This window comes from Choloepus didactylus, chromosome 10 (genome assembly GCF_015220235.1).
Source record: "Choloepus didactylus isolate mChoDid1 chromosome 10, mChoDid1.pri, whole genome shotgun sequence".
NCBI lineage: Eukaryota > Metazoa > Chordata > Mammalia > Pilosa > Megalonychidae > Choloepus > Choloepus didactylus.
Window position 1 is genome coordinate 108,804,159 of NC_051316.1, and position 12,718 is coordinate 108,816,876.

A 12,718-nucleotide genomic window follows, 5' to 3' on the forward strand; every position below is an offset into this window, starting at 1 on the left:
CCTTATCACTGGGTGCAAGGGGTGCTCTGGGGAGGGCTGCTTGGGGCTGATTCAGCACTTAGCGCCACTAGGCCAACAGCTGTGAGACGGATGGACAGATAGATGGGCCGAGAGAAACTGAGAACCTGGGTGCTGGCAACACAGCCCAACGGTCCCAGGGGGAAGGTTCTGGAGGCAGAAGGCCGGGTGTCGAGCCCACACCACCTGCGAGCTGTCGACTCAGCCTCGGTTCCCTCCGCTGTAAAATGGGGCTAAGAAGAGCCTGCATCACAGGGTTGTCATCTCCCTCACCATCTGCACCCAAGCCTCGCACAGGTAGACTCTGGGCAAGTCTCTTCCCAGGCCTCAGTTTCCCTATCTGTAAGATGAGGGAACTGAACCAAACCCCAAGGCGGCCACTAGGTGCTAACAGTATGCTAAGAATTCTGTGGCTGCAGGTTGCTGTTTCAGGTTGGCTGAGGTCTAAGTCCCGTATGTCTCCCAAGACCCAAGGACCACCCATTCCCTTCAAATTCCCCCTCCCCGTCCTCTCTCCCTACACACAGTCTCCAGGTTCTAAGCTAAAAGAAACCACTGCTTAAGGGTTCTCTGAGTAGTTTTATATCTTATATGATTTAATCGCTGAATCTCTTAAGGCAAAATACTGTTCGCTATAAACACCTTAAAAAGTGGAAGGAGTCACTTGGATGGGGAAGGCGTGGGGGCTGGAAGCCACCTGCTCCCCCCCAGCCCCACCCTGGAAGACCCTGGGAAACCCCCTACCCCAAGGCCTGCACACATCCTTCCCCACATGCTACAGCTTATACTTGGCTTGCCCAGGGAAAAGCCCAACTGGCCGGGCCAGCTGGCAAAGAAAAGGTTTTCCCTTATACTCTCCAGGTGGGGCTCCAGGCCCCCCAGACAATCTGCAGGTGGTCAGCACTGAGCTTCTGTGATCCTCCAACCACTGCGGGCCCCTCAGGGGATAGAAAAGGGCTGTTCTTACCTAAACATTTAGGGTTGATAAAATAATAAACAACAATAATAATAACTAATATTTATTGATTACTTACTATATACCAAGTGCCTTCATGCATTATCTCACCTGATTCTACCACTAAGCAGATACTGATAATTATTCCCATTTTATTGATGAAGAAACTGAGGTTCAGAAAAGTTAGCTATAATAACTTGCCCAAGGGACACACAGCTTGTGAAGGGCATAGCTGGGATTTGAACCCAGGCTGATGGGCCCCAGGGTCCATGGTTTTGACCACTGTGCTATCCTCTCTGGAGCCTCTACCTCCATTCTGGTGTAGGCTAGTGGGAAGGCAGGGTGGAGGCATATTTAGAACCCATCATGGGGGAGGAGACAGGGGACAGGGATCCAGCCCAAACATCAAGATGGACAAACCCGGCCAGCTGGCCTCTGCGGGAACCCTTCATTCCATAAACCTGGCTCCGTGCAGCTCCCGCCTCTCCCCAACCCCCAGCGCCTGACTCAGGACTCCCAACAGCTGTTCACCTACTTTGTGGGGGAAACAGCAAGCTTGGAAAATATGACAGTTGCAAAAAATGTTGCCGGGCAGCAGGAGTCCCTTCCGGGCATGGCTCTCCCTTCCCAAGAGCCCAATCCCACCCAGTGGCCAGGTCAGGCCCCAGGGGCTCCCAGAGGCCCCGCCGCCCATCCCAGCCCACAGCGGCCAGCCATGGGGAGCTGGGGGAAGGGCGGCTATTTTAAGAGGCGATGTGGCTGCTTGACAAACAGATGTGGGAAAGGTTTTGATTTCCATGGGCAGCTGTGTAGCCAGCCCACGGCCACCCTGGCCCCCTGGACAGCTCCTCTGGGGCAGGAGGTAAGAGGAGGATCTTACCGGGAAGGGGAGGGCAGACCACTGGCTCACGCAACTACATCGGGGCCTTTGTGCCTCTGCTCAGCAGTTCCTGGAGTACCCATTTGACAAATGGGCACAACTGAGGCTTCCTGAGCCAAAACGACTTACCCAAATTCCGCCCCATATAGGAACTAAAGGATCACCCTTCCACTGTGCTGGGCCATTCCTACCCCTAACAGAACTTTGAACATTATTCTTCCAAGTGGAAGAGATCAGCTCCATTCTATGGATGGGAAAACTGAGGCACTGAGCTCCAATTAGGGGCACAAATGTCTCCTACCTATCCCTGGGTTCTCAGGCCCCTTCTGTCCTCCCTTGCCTCTCCCTGGACAAAGAGAAGAGAGAATTACCTTCAGGAGCTCCTTGGGTGGAAGCCAGGAGACAAACAAACGAGACTGTGATCCAGGAGAAGAGAAACCCCCTAGAGACCAGGAGACACAAGCACACACAGCATCAGCTTCCACCCCTCGGCCCAGATCCGGCGGAGAGCAGGCGGGAGTGGCTGGCCCAGCCCCAGTGCCACCCCAGCCTTGCCCCCGAGGGTGCAGGAGATGAGGCCCAGGGCTCTGGACCCCATCGGAGTAACCACAGTCCCAGGCCTCCGAGGGCAGGACCTGCTTACCCGGTGCAAACACAACCTTACTTTTGGCAGATGGATAAGCCAAAGTCAAGGACTGCCCTGTCCTGGGGCATCAGAAAACCCAGGGTCCAGCTCAAAATCTGCTATTAACTCATTGAGCAGCCATGGGCCAGCCCTTCCCCCTCCCTGGGCCACAGTCTCCCCATCTCTACCATGGCAACCCATCCACAAGGCCCCAGCCGGCGGGCAGCAGGGAGACCACAGTGGTCTGCTGGGCTGGCCAAGCTTCTCACAGGGCAGGCCTATGAGAACTGGCTCTCCAGACCCAAAGCAGGGAAGATGAGAAGACCCCTTAAGTAGGACAAGACCTTACCAAGGAAGCTGCCCACCTGGCTTTGTTCTGATGGGAAATGGGAGCAGAGAGAGCGAGGAAGCAGGTGGGGAGTCCAAGGACCCAGGTGCAAACCAGGCCTGCCGCTGGCCAGCTGTGTGACCCTTGACAAGTGACTCAGCCTCCCTGAGCCTGCCCCCTCTTCTGCAGCATGGGGCTGACATGGCCCACCTCGCAGGCCAGGCATGATGATTTGATGAGCTCACACATGTCCAGGGCTCGGCCTGGCGCCAGCCATGAAACTCCCCAGACAGTCCCTGCTGCCCCTGCACTCAGGGCCCGAAAGGGTTAATGCTCTGCTCCATGGTTCCCGCCAAGATGGGCAGAGGCAATGATCTGATTTCACCTTCCTGTGGGAGCAGCCATCGGAGACACTCGAAGCCACCCGGGGCATCTGATCCCCCGGCAGGCAGAAGGGAGGGCGGCACGTGGCCAGACGGCTGGGACACAGGCAGAGCTGTGCCAGGCGGGTGATGAGGGCTAAGGCTGGGATGGGCAGGCTGGGGCGGTACTCTGCAGAGGAATGCTAGAGGGGTGTGTGTGTGCACTCCTGGGGAGTCACGTAATCCAGGAAAAGCCTCTGCCAGGGTTTTCTTCCCAGGCTCCCTGAGCACCTTGGAGGACAAGCTCACAGCCTCTCTGATCTCCCCTACTTTCAAATTTAATAGCAATTATGAGCAGTAAAAATCCTGACCTGGGCATTTTGGAAGACACACAGGGATACCTACCTACAGCCATTCCTGCTCATTCAGATGGGCATGGACTTCAGAGGAAACTGGATAAATCTAGATTAGTCTAAGTCAATTTTGGTGATTCCATTCGCCTTGCCAGTGGCTGGTTTAGGCAGGGGTACATGACCCAAATCTGGACCATGAGATGTGAGGGATGCCTATTGGGGCCCCTGAGAAAGCATTCATAAGGACAGAGGGGAGGGTTCCTTCTATCCTCTGTATGTTGTTGAGTAAGGATGTGCTGCTTGGAACTGCTGCAGCCTTTTTGTGCACCTGAGGTGATAAGCCCCAGGACTACAGCTGACTTGCTGAGGATGGTAGAATAGACAGAGAAAAGGAAACTGGCTGTTTGGTGACACAGCTGGCTGAGATGCTGAATCAACCAACCCTGGTACTGTTCTTCCTTAGGACCTCTTGATATGGAAGAGGAATGTTTAAGATATGTTGAATTGGCTCCTCAGTTACCTGCGGCATAAGGCAAACTAGCTGGAATAGTATTCAAATGATGACAGCTGTCCCTTAAAAGCCTTCTCCAGCCTCTGGGCCTTTGCACATGCTGTTCCCATTGTCTGGACACGTTCTCTTGCCTGCTCAGTTCCCACACGTCTGTTACATGTCCTTGGATGTCATCTCCCACAGCCCACTGCACATACCCCACCTCAGCAGGTATCAGGTGTGTGGTCACCATCTATTCTCCTGTTTGTTTCCCTTTCTAGACTATGTCCCTGAAGAGCAGGGACCTTATCTGTCCTGTCTACTCTTGTATCCGCAGCATCCAGTGGGCACATAGGTAAGGCTCCACATATTTTTGCTGAGTGAATATTACCTGGTATCTCAGGACCCTGGACCAAGTATCTCCTCCAAGCCTCAACTCTAGAGGGCCTTTCCAGGATGGCTCTGGGATAACCCTTGTTCCTCCTTGACCTCTCCAACCTGCTGCTGCGAGGGGCCTTTTTCACAGGGCCAGTCCTCCCTGCCTCCACCAGGCCTCACCTCCAGCTGCCGCCACCACCCACCAAAGGTCAGAGTGCCCAGTTCTGCCCACCCAAAGCAAGACGCAGCCTCTACTGTCCCTGGAACACCTGATAAGTGGCTTTATTTAATTTGACAAACACAGAAAACTGAGGTTCAGAGAAGGTGGGCACTTGCATAGGGTCACCCTGAGCAGCCCCTGGGTTCACAGTTCTTTAGTACCATTTCTTACACACAGCAAGTAGATCCTCCAGGAAACTGTGGCCAGATAGGTTGGGGAAGAACTGTCTCCTGCATCCCAGTCTTGGAGGTTCCCAAAGCATAATCGCATACCCAAGGCTCTGAGAAGGCCTGTGATAAATAAATCGCCTGCACTTCATGCCATTCAGATTCCTCAAACTTAGAGAAGCAGGGAACTCGTTTTTCCCCAGAACGCCACCTAACCTTCCGCAGAAGACAATGCCTCTCACTTTCCTGTCTTCCTGGGAATGCACTTGTTTCGGTTCCGTTTCCTTCCAGGCCCCAGCGCTCACTCCTTGAGTTCCTCACCGTGCATGTCACATCCTAGCATGTTTCTCAAACTGATAAAGAGAAGCAAAGAGAAGCCAGGTGGGGAAAATGTACAAGAGCCACATGTCCTCCCCGGGCAGTTTCTCTGGCAAGCTGAGGTTAGCCAACGTGATGATTCCTTAGGGAAGAAGAAGGTAAATTAGGGAGACATATTTTTAATTCCAAAAGATCTCCATAGGAAGAATGGGATCAGAATCTTCTTTTCAGTTAAGCCTCTTAGCACTATAGCTTCTAACTGGAGAATTTCAGCCCAAAGGCCTTTACAAAAGTGTTTATTCCTCCACACATTCACCAAGACAAATGTAACTGACCCACTCAGAATTGGATTCTGTTTGCACTTGTCGCATGAATTTCCAAATTATACACCATGTTAGAGGAGGAGAAGGCCCTTGTACACCTCGTGTGCACAAAATGGCTGCAGCAGCTCCAAGCAGCACGTCATCACTCAACAACATATGGACGCTTCTCCTGGTGGGGAGAATGCTCCACAAGAGTGATCATCTAGGGGCAAAATTCTAGCCCTGTCCCCTCATTATACACAGGGGCAACTGAAGCCCAGAGAGGGGAGGTGACATGCCTGAAGCCACAGAGTGTGTCAGAGACCCACACTATTTGATTCTACCACTTAAAAGACAGTTCTTTTCATTTGACTGTCTTGTCTCCATGGAGAAGAAATCGGAGACTTGCAGGGATTTCCTACTTGCCAGAGACCAGAGTCCCAGCTTTCACCAACAGAAGCAGAGCGGCTGCCCGGGGAGCCAGTGAACCATCTAAGCTCCAGACCTGGAAAGCTGGCTCCCAGAGGGAGGCCCTGCCGATTCTTTTGCTGCTGTTCCAATCCTGTTTAGGTTACTGCTAATAATGTTTAGTGCATGTGCTGGCTCAGGGCTTTGTTCTTCCAGACTTCTGTTTTCACCACTGCCTTGTGGGCCTTGGCTCAGTGAACCCAGGGCTCCAGGATGTCGGGAAGACCAGAGCCCAGGGGCCAAAAAGGGCAGGAGGTGGCTGAAACGGGAGCCGCAAGGAAGGGAGCCTGAACTTGGTGATACAGCCTGGTCACACAGCCCTGCAAGAAGGGAACCCAGGTGTTCCTGACCCTGCAAAAGGCCTCTCTGCCAGCGCATCGAGTGTGGCTACTCCTAGAAGACTCGGCTGCCACAAAGCCAGTTTGGAAGGTTTTTCCTCAATCCAGGTCACCCGGGAACGTACGGATCTCAGTGACCACTACCAGCTTGAATACCTCCCGAGAGCTCAGAGCCGAGACAGAGGGAGCAGAAACACACAAGAAAAGGACCCTGTGAACTCCGGGCCTGCTGTGCTCCCATGGTGGAAGCTGGGAAGGGAGCTGGCCCAAGGACTACAGACCTGTCCCACCAGCCTCCATGGACTGGTGAGGCCCCATGTGCCCAGACACCTTTCGCCTCCTCCACAGAGAGGCCATCTGGCTGGACAGGATGCAGCCCAGAACTTTCCCATTGACTCACACGCCCATTCAAGATGAAGTGAATAATAATCAAAATAACAGCTGCCATTTATTGAGCACTTACTACACACTAGGCACCACTGTTCTAAGCCCTTCACAAGCACCCTCAATCCTCACAAAAAATCCATTAGCTGGGAATTAAGATGCTCATTTTGCAGATGAGAAAACCGAGAAGCAGAGAACAGGGCAGAGCCAGGATTCAAATTTGTCTGCCCGCTTCCAAGACCCGTGCCCTTTCTGCCCTGCCACCTGCTTCCCACAGACGTGAGTCTGTCAGTATCTTCACTGCAAGGTTCTGCCCCATCTGGCAAGGCACTTCCAGGTGCCAAGCCAGATATACCAGGGTCCCTGGAAATGCAGATCAGGGGAGACAATATGCCAACAAAGTAACTGTCCCACAGGAAGAGCGTCCTCAGAGAAGGACAGAGCGTGACTTAGGACATTTCGAGGGCAGGCTTCCTCTGGCGTGTGGTGGTGGTGGTGGTGATGGTGGTGGTGGTGGGGTGACTGCTGAGCTGAGCCTTAAGGGACTACAGGGCATGTGGACACACGAGAAAGGGAGAGTGTCCTGAGCACAGGGAGGACAGGAAAGGAAGGAAGAGGCCCCTGTGCTGCACAGGGTCAAGAAGCCTGGGCTGGGAGAGGCTGGGAGCAGGGCACAGGATCCCCAGCCATATGTGGGAGGGAGACGGGGAGGCAGGGGAAGGCAGGGGCTGAGCCTCCAGGCAGCGTGACTGCCCACTTGCCCAAAGCTCGGGTCCCACTACAGGGCGCTCGCCTGGCATCACTTTGCTGCCCGACCGCTGGCATCTACCCTGGCACACAGGGTCTTCTGGAGAAAATGAGTCAGCAGCGTGCTCACTGGTGCCCTGTGTGTATGTGTGTGTGTGTGGGGGGGTGGGTGTTGCGGTGGGGGGCGGGGGAATCTCAGCCAGCCAGCTTTTTCCAAGACATGGGCGAGAAAGGTGGGGGGCATCAACCTCCAGATTCCATCTCAGAGGGGGCAGGACATGGTGGGGTAGGGCGGAGCTACAGCCCTGGCCAGCCTCTGGGGAGTGCCCTCCAATTCCCGGCGGGGAGAGGATGGGAAGGGAGCATGTCCAGTCCGCCAGCAGGAGCCACTGTCCATCCTCACTCACTCCCACACACGCCCACACTCAGTGACTCGCTCTCGCAAACGCTCACACACTTACAGCTCCTACTCCACAGGCTGGGACACAGAACCTCTGAGTCCTTCCTTGGAAATTCCCTACCCCTCTCTGGCCCTCCGTCTCCCCATCTGTACAACGATCTCCCGGGGTCCTTTCTGCTCTGACACTCGTTTTTTCTTTCTCACGCATGGGAAAGATGCAGGAACTGAAATCAAAGGCAGGGGAACACTGCGAACCACAGCCCCAGGCAGACAGACACACATGGAGATTTCCAGAAACGTGGGGATGTGCAGAGACACCGAGACAAGAGCGAATCCAAGATTTGGAAACCTAGAAACTTGTCGACAGTCTCACAAGAACAGGGACTTGACAGGCTCCGGACGCGCGGACACCGAGACACTGGGAACATACAGCGAGAAAACGAGACCCCCCTCCAGCCCTGGGCAGCCAGACGGCCTCCTCCGTCCCCCACCCCACTCCACCCCACCCCCCCTGGCCGTTCCAGGCGCCGCCACTCACCCCCACCCCCACCCCCCGACCCCGAGGCTGGCCCTGCAAGGATCCTCCCCAGCTCAGCCCCCACCTAGGTTCGCCAACCCTACTCCGGGCCGGGGGGCGCAGCCCGCGTTAACCCTTGGCTGTCCGTCTCGCGGGGGCGCAGGAAGGGACAGGAAGCTGACGTTCCGCTGGAAGCGTCCAGCGCGGCAAGGAACCCCAACCCTCCCAGAGGCTGGAGCAGCAGGAAGCTGGGGAGGGAACGGTCCCCAAACTCGTACTCACCCACCGCGCGCCGCCGCCGCTGTGCCTCGGAGCCCCCGCGCCGATCCCGCTCCCATGGCGGGCCCCTACTTCATGCTCCCGAGCCCCGGGGGCAAGTGTGGGCGCGCCCCATGGGGCCGCCAGCCCCCCGCCCCGCCGCGCCAGGCCGGCTCAGAGCGCGCGGCCCCGGCGCCCCCAGCGCAGCCCCGCGCCTTGCGGCTCCGGAGCGGGCAGGCAGCGCGGCCGGAGCCCCGCGGGCGACCGCCCCAGGCCCATGGTCCCAGGAGTCCGGGCGCCGCGCTCGCCCCTGTCTCGCTCTTTTTTGTGTTTCCACCGAAAAGGAAGAAGCAGCAAGGAAAAAAAGAGAGAGAGAGAGAGATGATCAAACTTTTGGAAGCGGACTGCTGGCGGTCCCCGGAGGCAGAGGAAGGCCGGGCGAGAGCGCGCGGTGGGCAGTGGAAGCTGCCTCCCCGCCGGCCCTGGGGGAGGAGAGGAAAAGGAAGGATTTGGGGGAAATGAAGGCGATTTAAAGTCTCGGCCCGCGGCAGCTCTCCACCTTCCCTCCTCCCCGCTCTGGGACGTCCTCTGCTGCCCCCTTCTGCCCCCTGCCGTCCGCAGCCGGAGACACAGCCTCTGCCGGCCCACGACAGCTCAACTAGGACACCCCACCCCACCCACAACCTGATAAAGATGGGGAAACTGAGATTCACAGAGAGGAAGCAGTTGGGCAAGGCTGCACAACCGGATGATCACAGTTCTGAATTTGGACCTTCTGTCTTTGAGACTGGGGGATCCCGGGGTTGGAGGGCGGAGTTGCAGGGAGGAAGGGGGCAAATTCTCCTTCTGAAAGGAACCTGAGAGTTTCAGCGATAGCTGGGAGAAGGACTGGTGTCTGGACTCCCATGACAACCAGTAGTGTCATAACCCCACCCCAACCCCACTATTGCCCCTCCCAGATTCAGAGCGTCCTGGAAAACAGACTTCCTTGGGCACGAAAATGTTGTAAAATGTTGGTCAGCCTCCTCTTCCCTCTCCCTTCTGTAAGAGATGGGAGATGTAGACCCCAGAACCACGAAACCTCCGCGAAAGACTCCCAGGGATCTCACACTGGATCGCAGAACCGCACACTCTGACCCCGCCGCAAACAGCGGGCAAATCCGCACACGCACGACCCCAATCCGAGACCAACGTTCACGGTCGCACAGACTTGTACACGCGTTCTCTGGCGCGCACATACGCACACTCACACACACCCATTCCAAACTCAGATACGCTCCCACCCATTCACATGCAGGCACAGCTACGTACTCCTCCTGGGCTCACACAAAACACATCCTGGGATGTCTGGACTCGAGCTCACATCGAGACTCCACACGCAAATGCATGCACACGAGTGCTTACACACGCACCAATGCACACTAGTCTGGCCAGATCTCATTTACATACACCCCCGCGCGCGCACACACCCCACGTACACATCCCAAGTGCACACACTCGGGCGCTCACATCCCCATATGCACACAGCCCTCCGCGAGTGCCCTCCTCACGAGTGCACACACGCTCACTTCCCGCGCATGTATCACCCCCCCCCATGCATGCACACCTTTACGTACACACCTAGGTACCCCCAGCGCGCTCTAGGGGGCCCCCAAGCACTTACTGGGTCCCGAGGTGCCAGGCTGGCCGGTCGGTCCTTCCTCGGGCGCCTAACGGCATTTGTATTCATGGGTCCCCGCAGCCCCGGGCGCGGGCGCGGGGGCAGGGGTGCGGGGTCCCCTTCCCTAAATGGGTAGCGGGCTCGCGGAGCGCAGTGGTGCCGGGAGGGGCATGGGAGCGCGGGGCTGCGCCGCGGGCCGGGTCCGCCTGCGCTTGCACTGCGGCTGCTCAGCGTCCTCCGGCTCCGGCGCGGGCTCTGGGCGTGGGGGGCGGCTCATAGGTGCTGTGGCCGCGGCGCCCGCCGGGCCTTTTGAAGTCTCCGCTGGGGGCGGGGAGGGGACGCTGAAAGCGGCCTTTTAAACAGTGGCTGCACGCGGGCTCGAGCGAGCAAGGTGTCTGGTTTCAGCAAACTTTAGGAAAAGTCCCAAGCCAGCGGGCGGGGGTGGGGGAAGCGGTGGAGAAGCCGCAGAGCTGTGCGCTGCTTCCTGCAGGGGGCAGAGCACCCACCGCTGCCAGGAGGCAGGTCCTGCATGGTATCCCGGAGCCGGCAGGGGCCCCACACCCTCGCGAATAATCCGGCTTCTTAACCTCAGCGTGGACGAGCCCCAGGGAGTGCAGATACACCCCCAAACTGTGCACCTATTGTGCATGTCCGTGCACTCTTCTGGGGAGAGGGGCCAGGATTTTCCTCAGGTTTTCAGAAGTCGGTGGTCAAGAGTTAACGTTTAACGAGCTTCATAGTTTATGCCACGCGGATCCTGTCTTTAAGATGTTGATATTTTGTTCATCTTTGATTGTTTGCATGAATCGCGAGGGGTTTTTTGTTTGTTTGTTTTAAATATTGCACTAAAATAGTATGTATCCTCATTATTGGGTTGGTTTGGCGCCCCCTTTCCCCACCTTGCATTTTGGGTCCTGGCTGGACTCACCTAGCCCGCCCCTCCCTGCCAGGCTCTGTGCTAAGTGCCACCATTTGAGGGAGGCCCATAATATCCTGATTTACAGAGGAGGAAGCTGGGACCCTGAAAGTAACTTTTCTGAGATGGGTAAGCTGGAAAGTGGTGGTGGAGGTGGGATTTGAACTGAGGCAGTCTGACTCCTATCTTTTGCATCTGGGCCTAAAGATCCAAATCTTAATCTTCAGGGGGTTCTGAGCAGATCCTGGTCAGCCTCCCAGCTCCATATCCTGCCTCCTGATTTCCAGTCTCCCTGATGAGGGGACCCAGGCTTGAGATAAGCCCAGCTACTTCCGGTCCTTGGCTCACACTGTTTCCTGCCAAAGCCCCCTCTTCCCTCCATTTCTGCCTGTTCCCAGCCTCTCATCCTTCTAGGAGCAGCTCAAAGCCCACCTGACTCTGCTTTGCTGCTCTGCCTGCACCCATTTGTAGCACACACCGCGTGGTGGTGTCATGGTCGGATCCTTCTCTGAGTCCCCACACCCAGCATGGAGCCTGGGACACAGTAGATGTTCAAACTGGCAATTTGAATAAAGTTATTTCTTGAACTTCTATGGTGTGCAAGTCCCTGTACACAGCTCTGGGGCAGCCACTAACCAGAGAAGTGTCAAAAAAATTCACATGGTCCTGCCTTCTGAGCTTGCACATGACAATAATGTGGACAGAAGGCATGCACAGCAGCCTGGCCTAGGGAAGGTGGCCTGGATGGGAGATGTCAGACACCACCTGTAACAGAGAATGGTGATAATACCAGGAGATCAAGATTGAGACCACCAAAGAGCTGCAGCTCAATCATCCAGCAGGCTAAGGGGTGGGCAGAGACCAGGGACGGGACCCAGGAGGAGGTGGCATTTGGATCCTGAAGGGTGTGGTGGATTTAAACATGCAGCCACAAAAGGGCCAGGAAGGGGGGGTCTCCCCATCCCCATCTCTCCCCACCACACTGAATGGGTGACACCTCATGACTCACTGGCCACAGAGCCATTTCCGGGCAATAGAATGCATTTCCTCAAAGGCCGGGCAGCAGGTCAGCAGCTGAGCACCAAGGCCTTTCTGAATCTCACCCACAAATCTAAGCATGCAATGGTCAGCCCCAGGGAGCCCTGCTCCACAGAGAGAAGCCCAAAAGGAGCCCAAACAGATGAGAGTGTCCCCTCTCAGGTCCTCTCTCTCTCCCCATCTGTAAACTAGGTGTATCAGACATGGTCATCTGCATGGACCCTTTGAGCTTGGGAGTCTATGAGTCTGTTATTCCACAAGAAATCCAATTTGGTACACCATTATTGAGGGCTAACTGCATTTTTCAAGTTCAGAGGTGACACGAGTTTGGTGGCCTTCCAAGAGCTCATGGTCAGCTGGAAATGGGGACAGGGACCCTTCAAGAATTCCAGGGAAGGGGCTTTGTTTCCTGTGTCTGCTGCCTCTGTAGACCCAATCTTTCTACCAGGCAGGTTCCTGGCCCAGAGCCAGTGACTGGGCATGCAAAGTTTTCATGGAAGTTGCTTCTGGAAGAAACCAAGTCATTGCCCACTTTGGAGAAACTGGGCACTCATCAGTCAGCTCGAAGGAGGCCTTCTCTGCAGGGCAGAAAGCAA

The 12,718-nt window shown here is 56.1% G+C and overlaps 1 protein-coding gene across 6 annotated transcripts in view; it reads right to left on the minus strand.

Annotated features, from left to right (window-relative positions):
• Window positions 1-9,037, minus strand: part of COL27A1 (collagen type XXVII alpha 1 chain) — a 153,552-nt gene extending 144,515 nt beyond the window's left edge. For all 6 annotated transcript variants that reach the window (XR_005210656.1, XM_037797559.1, XM_037797558.1 and 3 more), the window contains exons 1-2: window positions 8,533-9,037; window positions 2,225-2,295 (exon numbers count right to left, since the gene is read on the minus strand). Coding sequence is in view for 5 of the 6 variants with exons in the window: in XM_037797559.1 (XP_037653487.1) it covers window positions 2,225-2,295; window positions 8,533-8,588 (127 nt within the window). In the remaining variant the exon portion in view is untranslated. The remainder of the gene's footprint in view (window positions 1-2,224; window positions 2,296-8,532) is intronic.
• Between the last annotated feature and the right edge of the window lie 3,681 nt (window positions 9,038-12,718).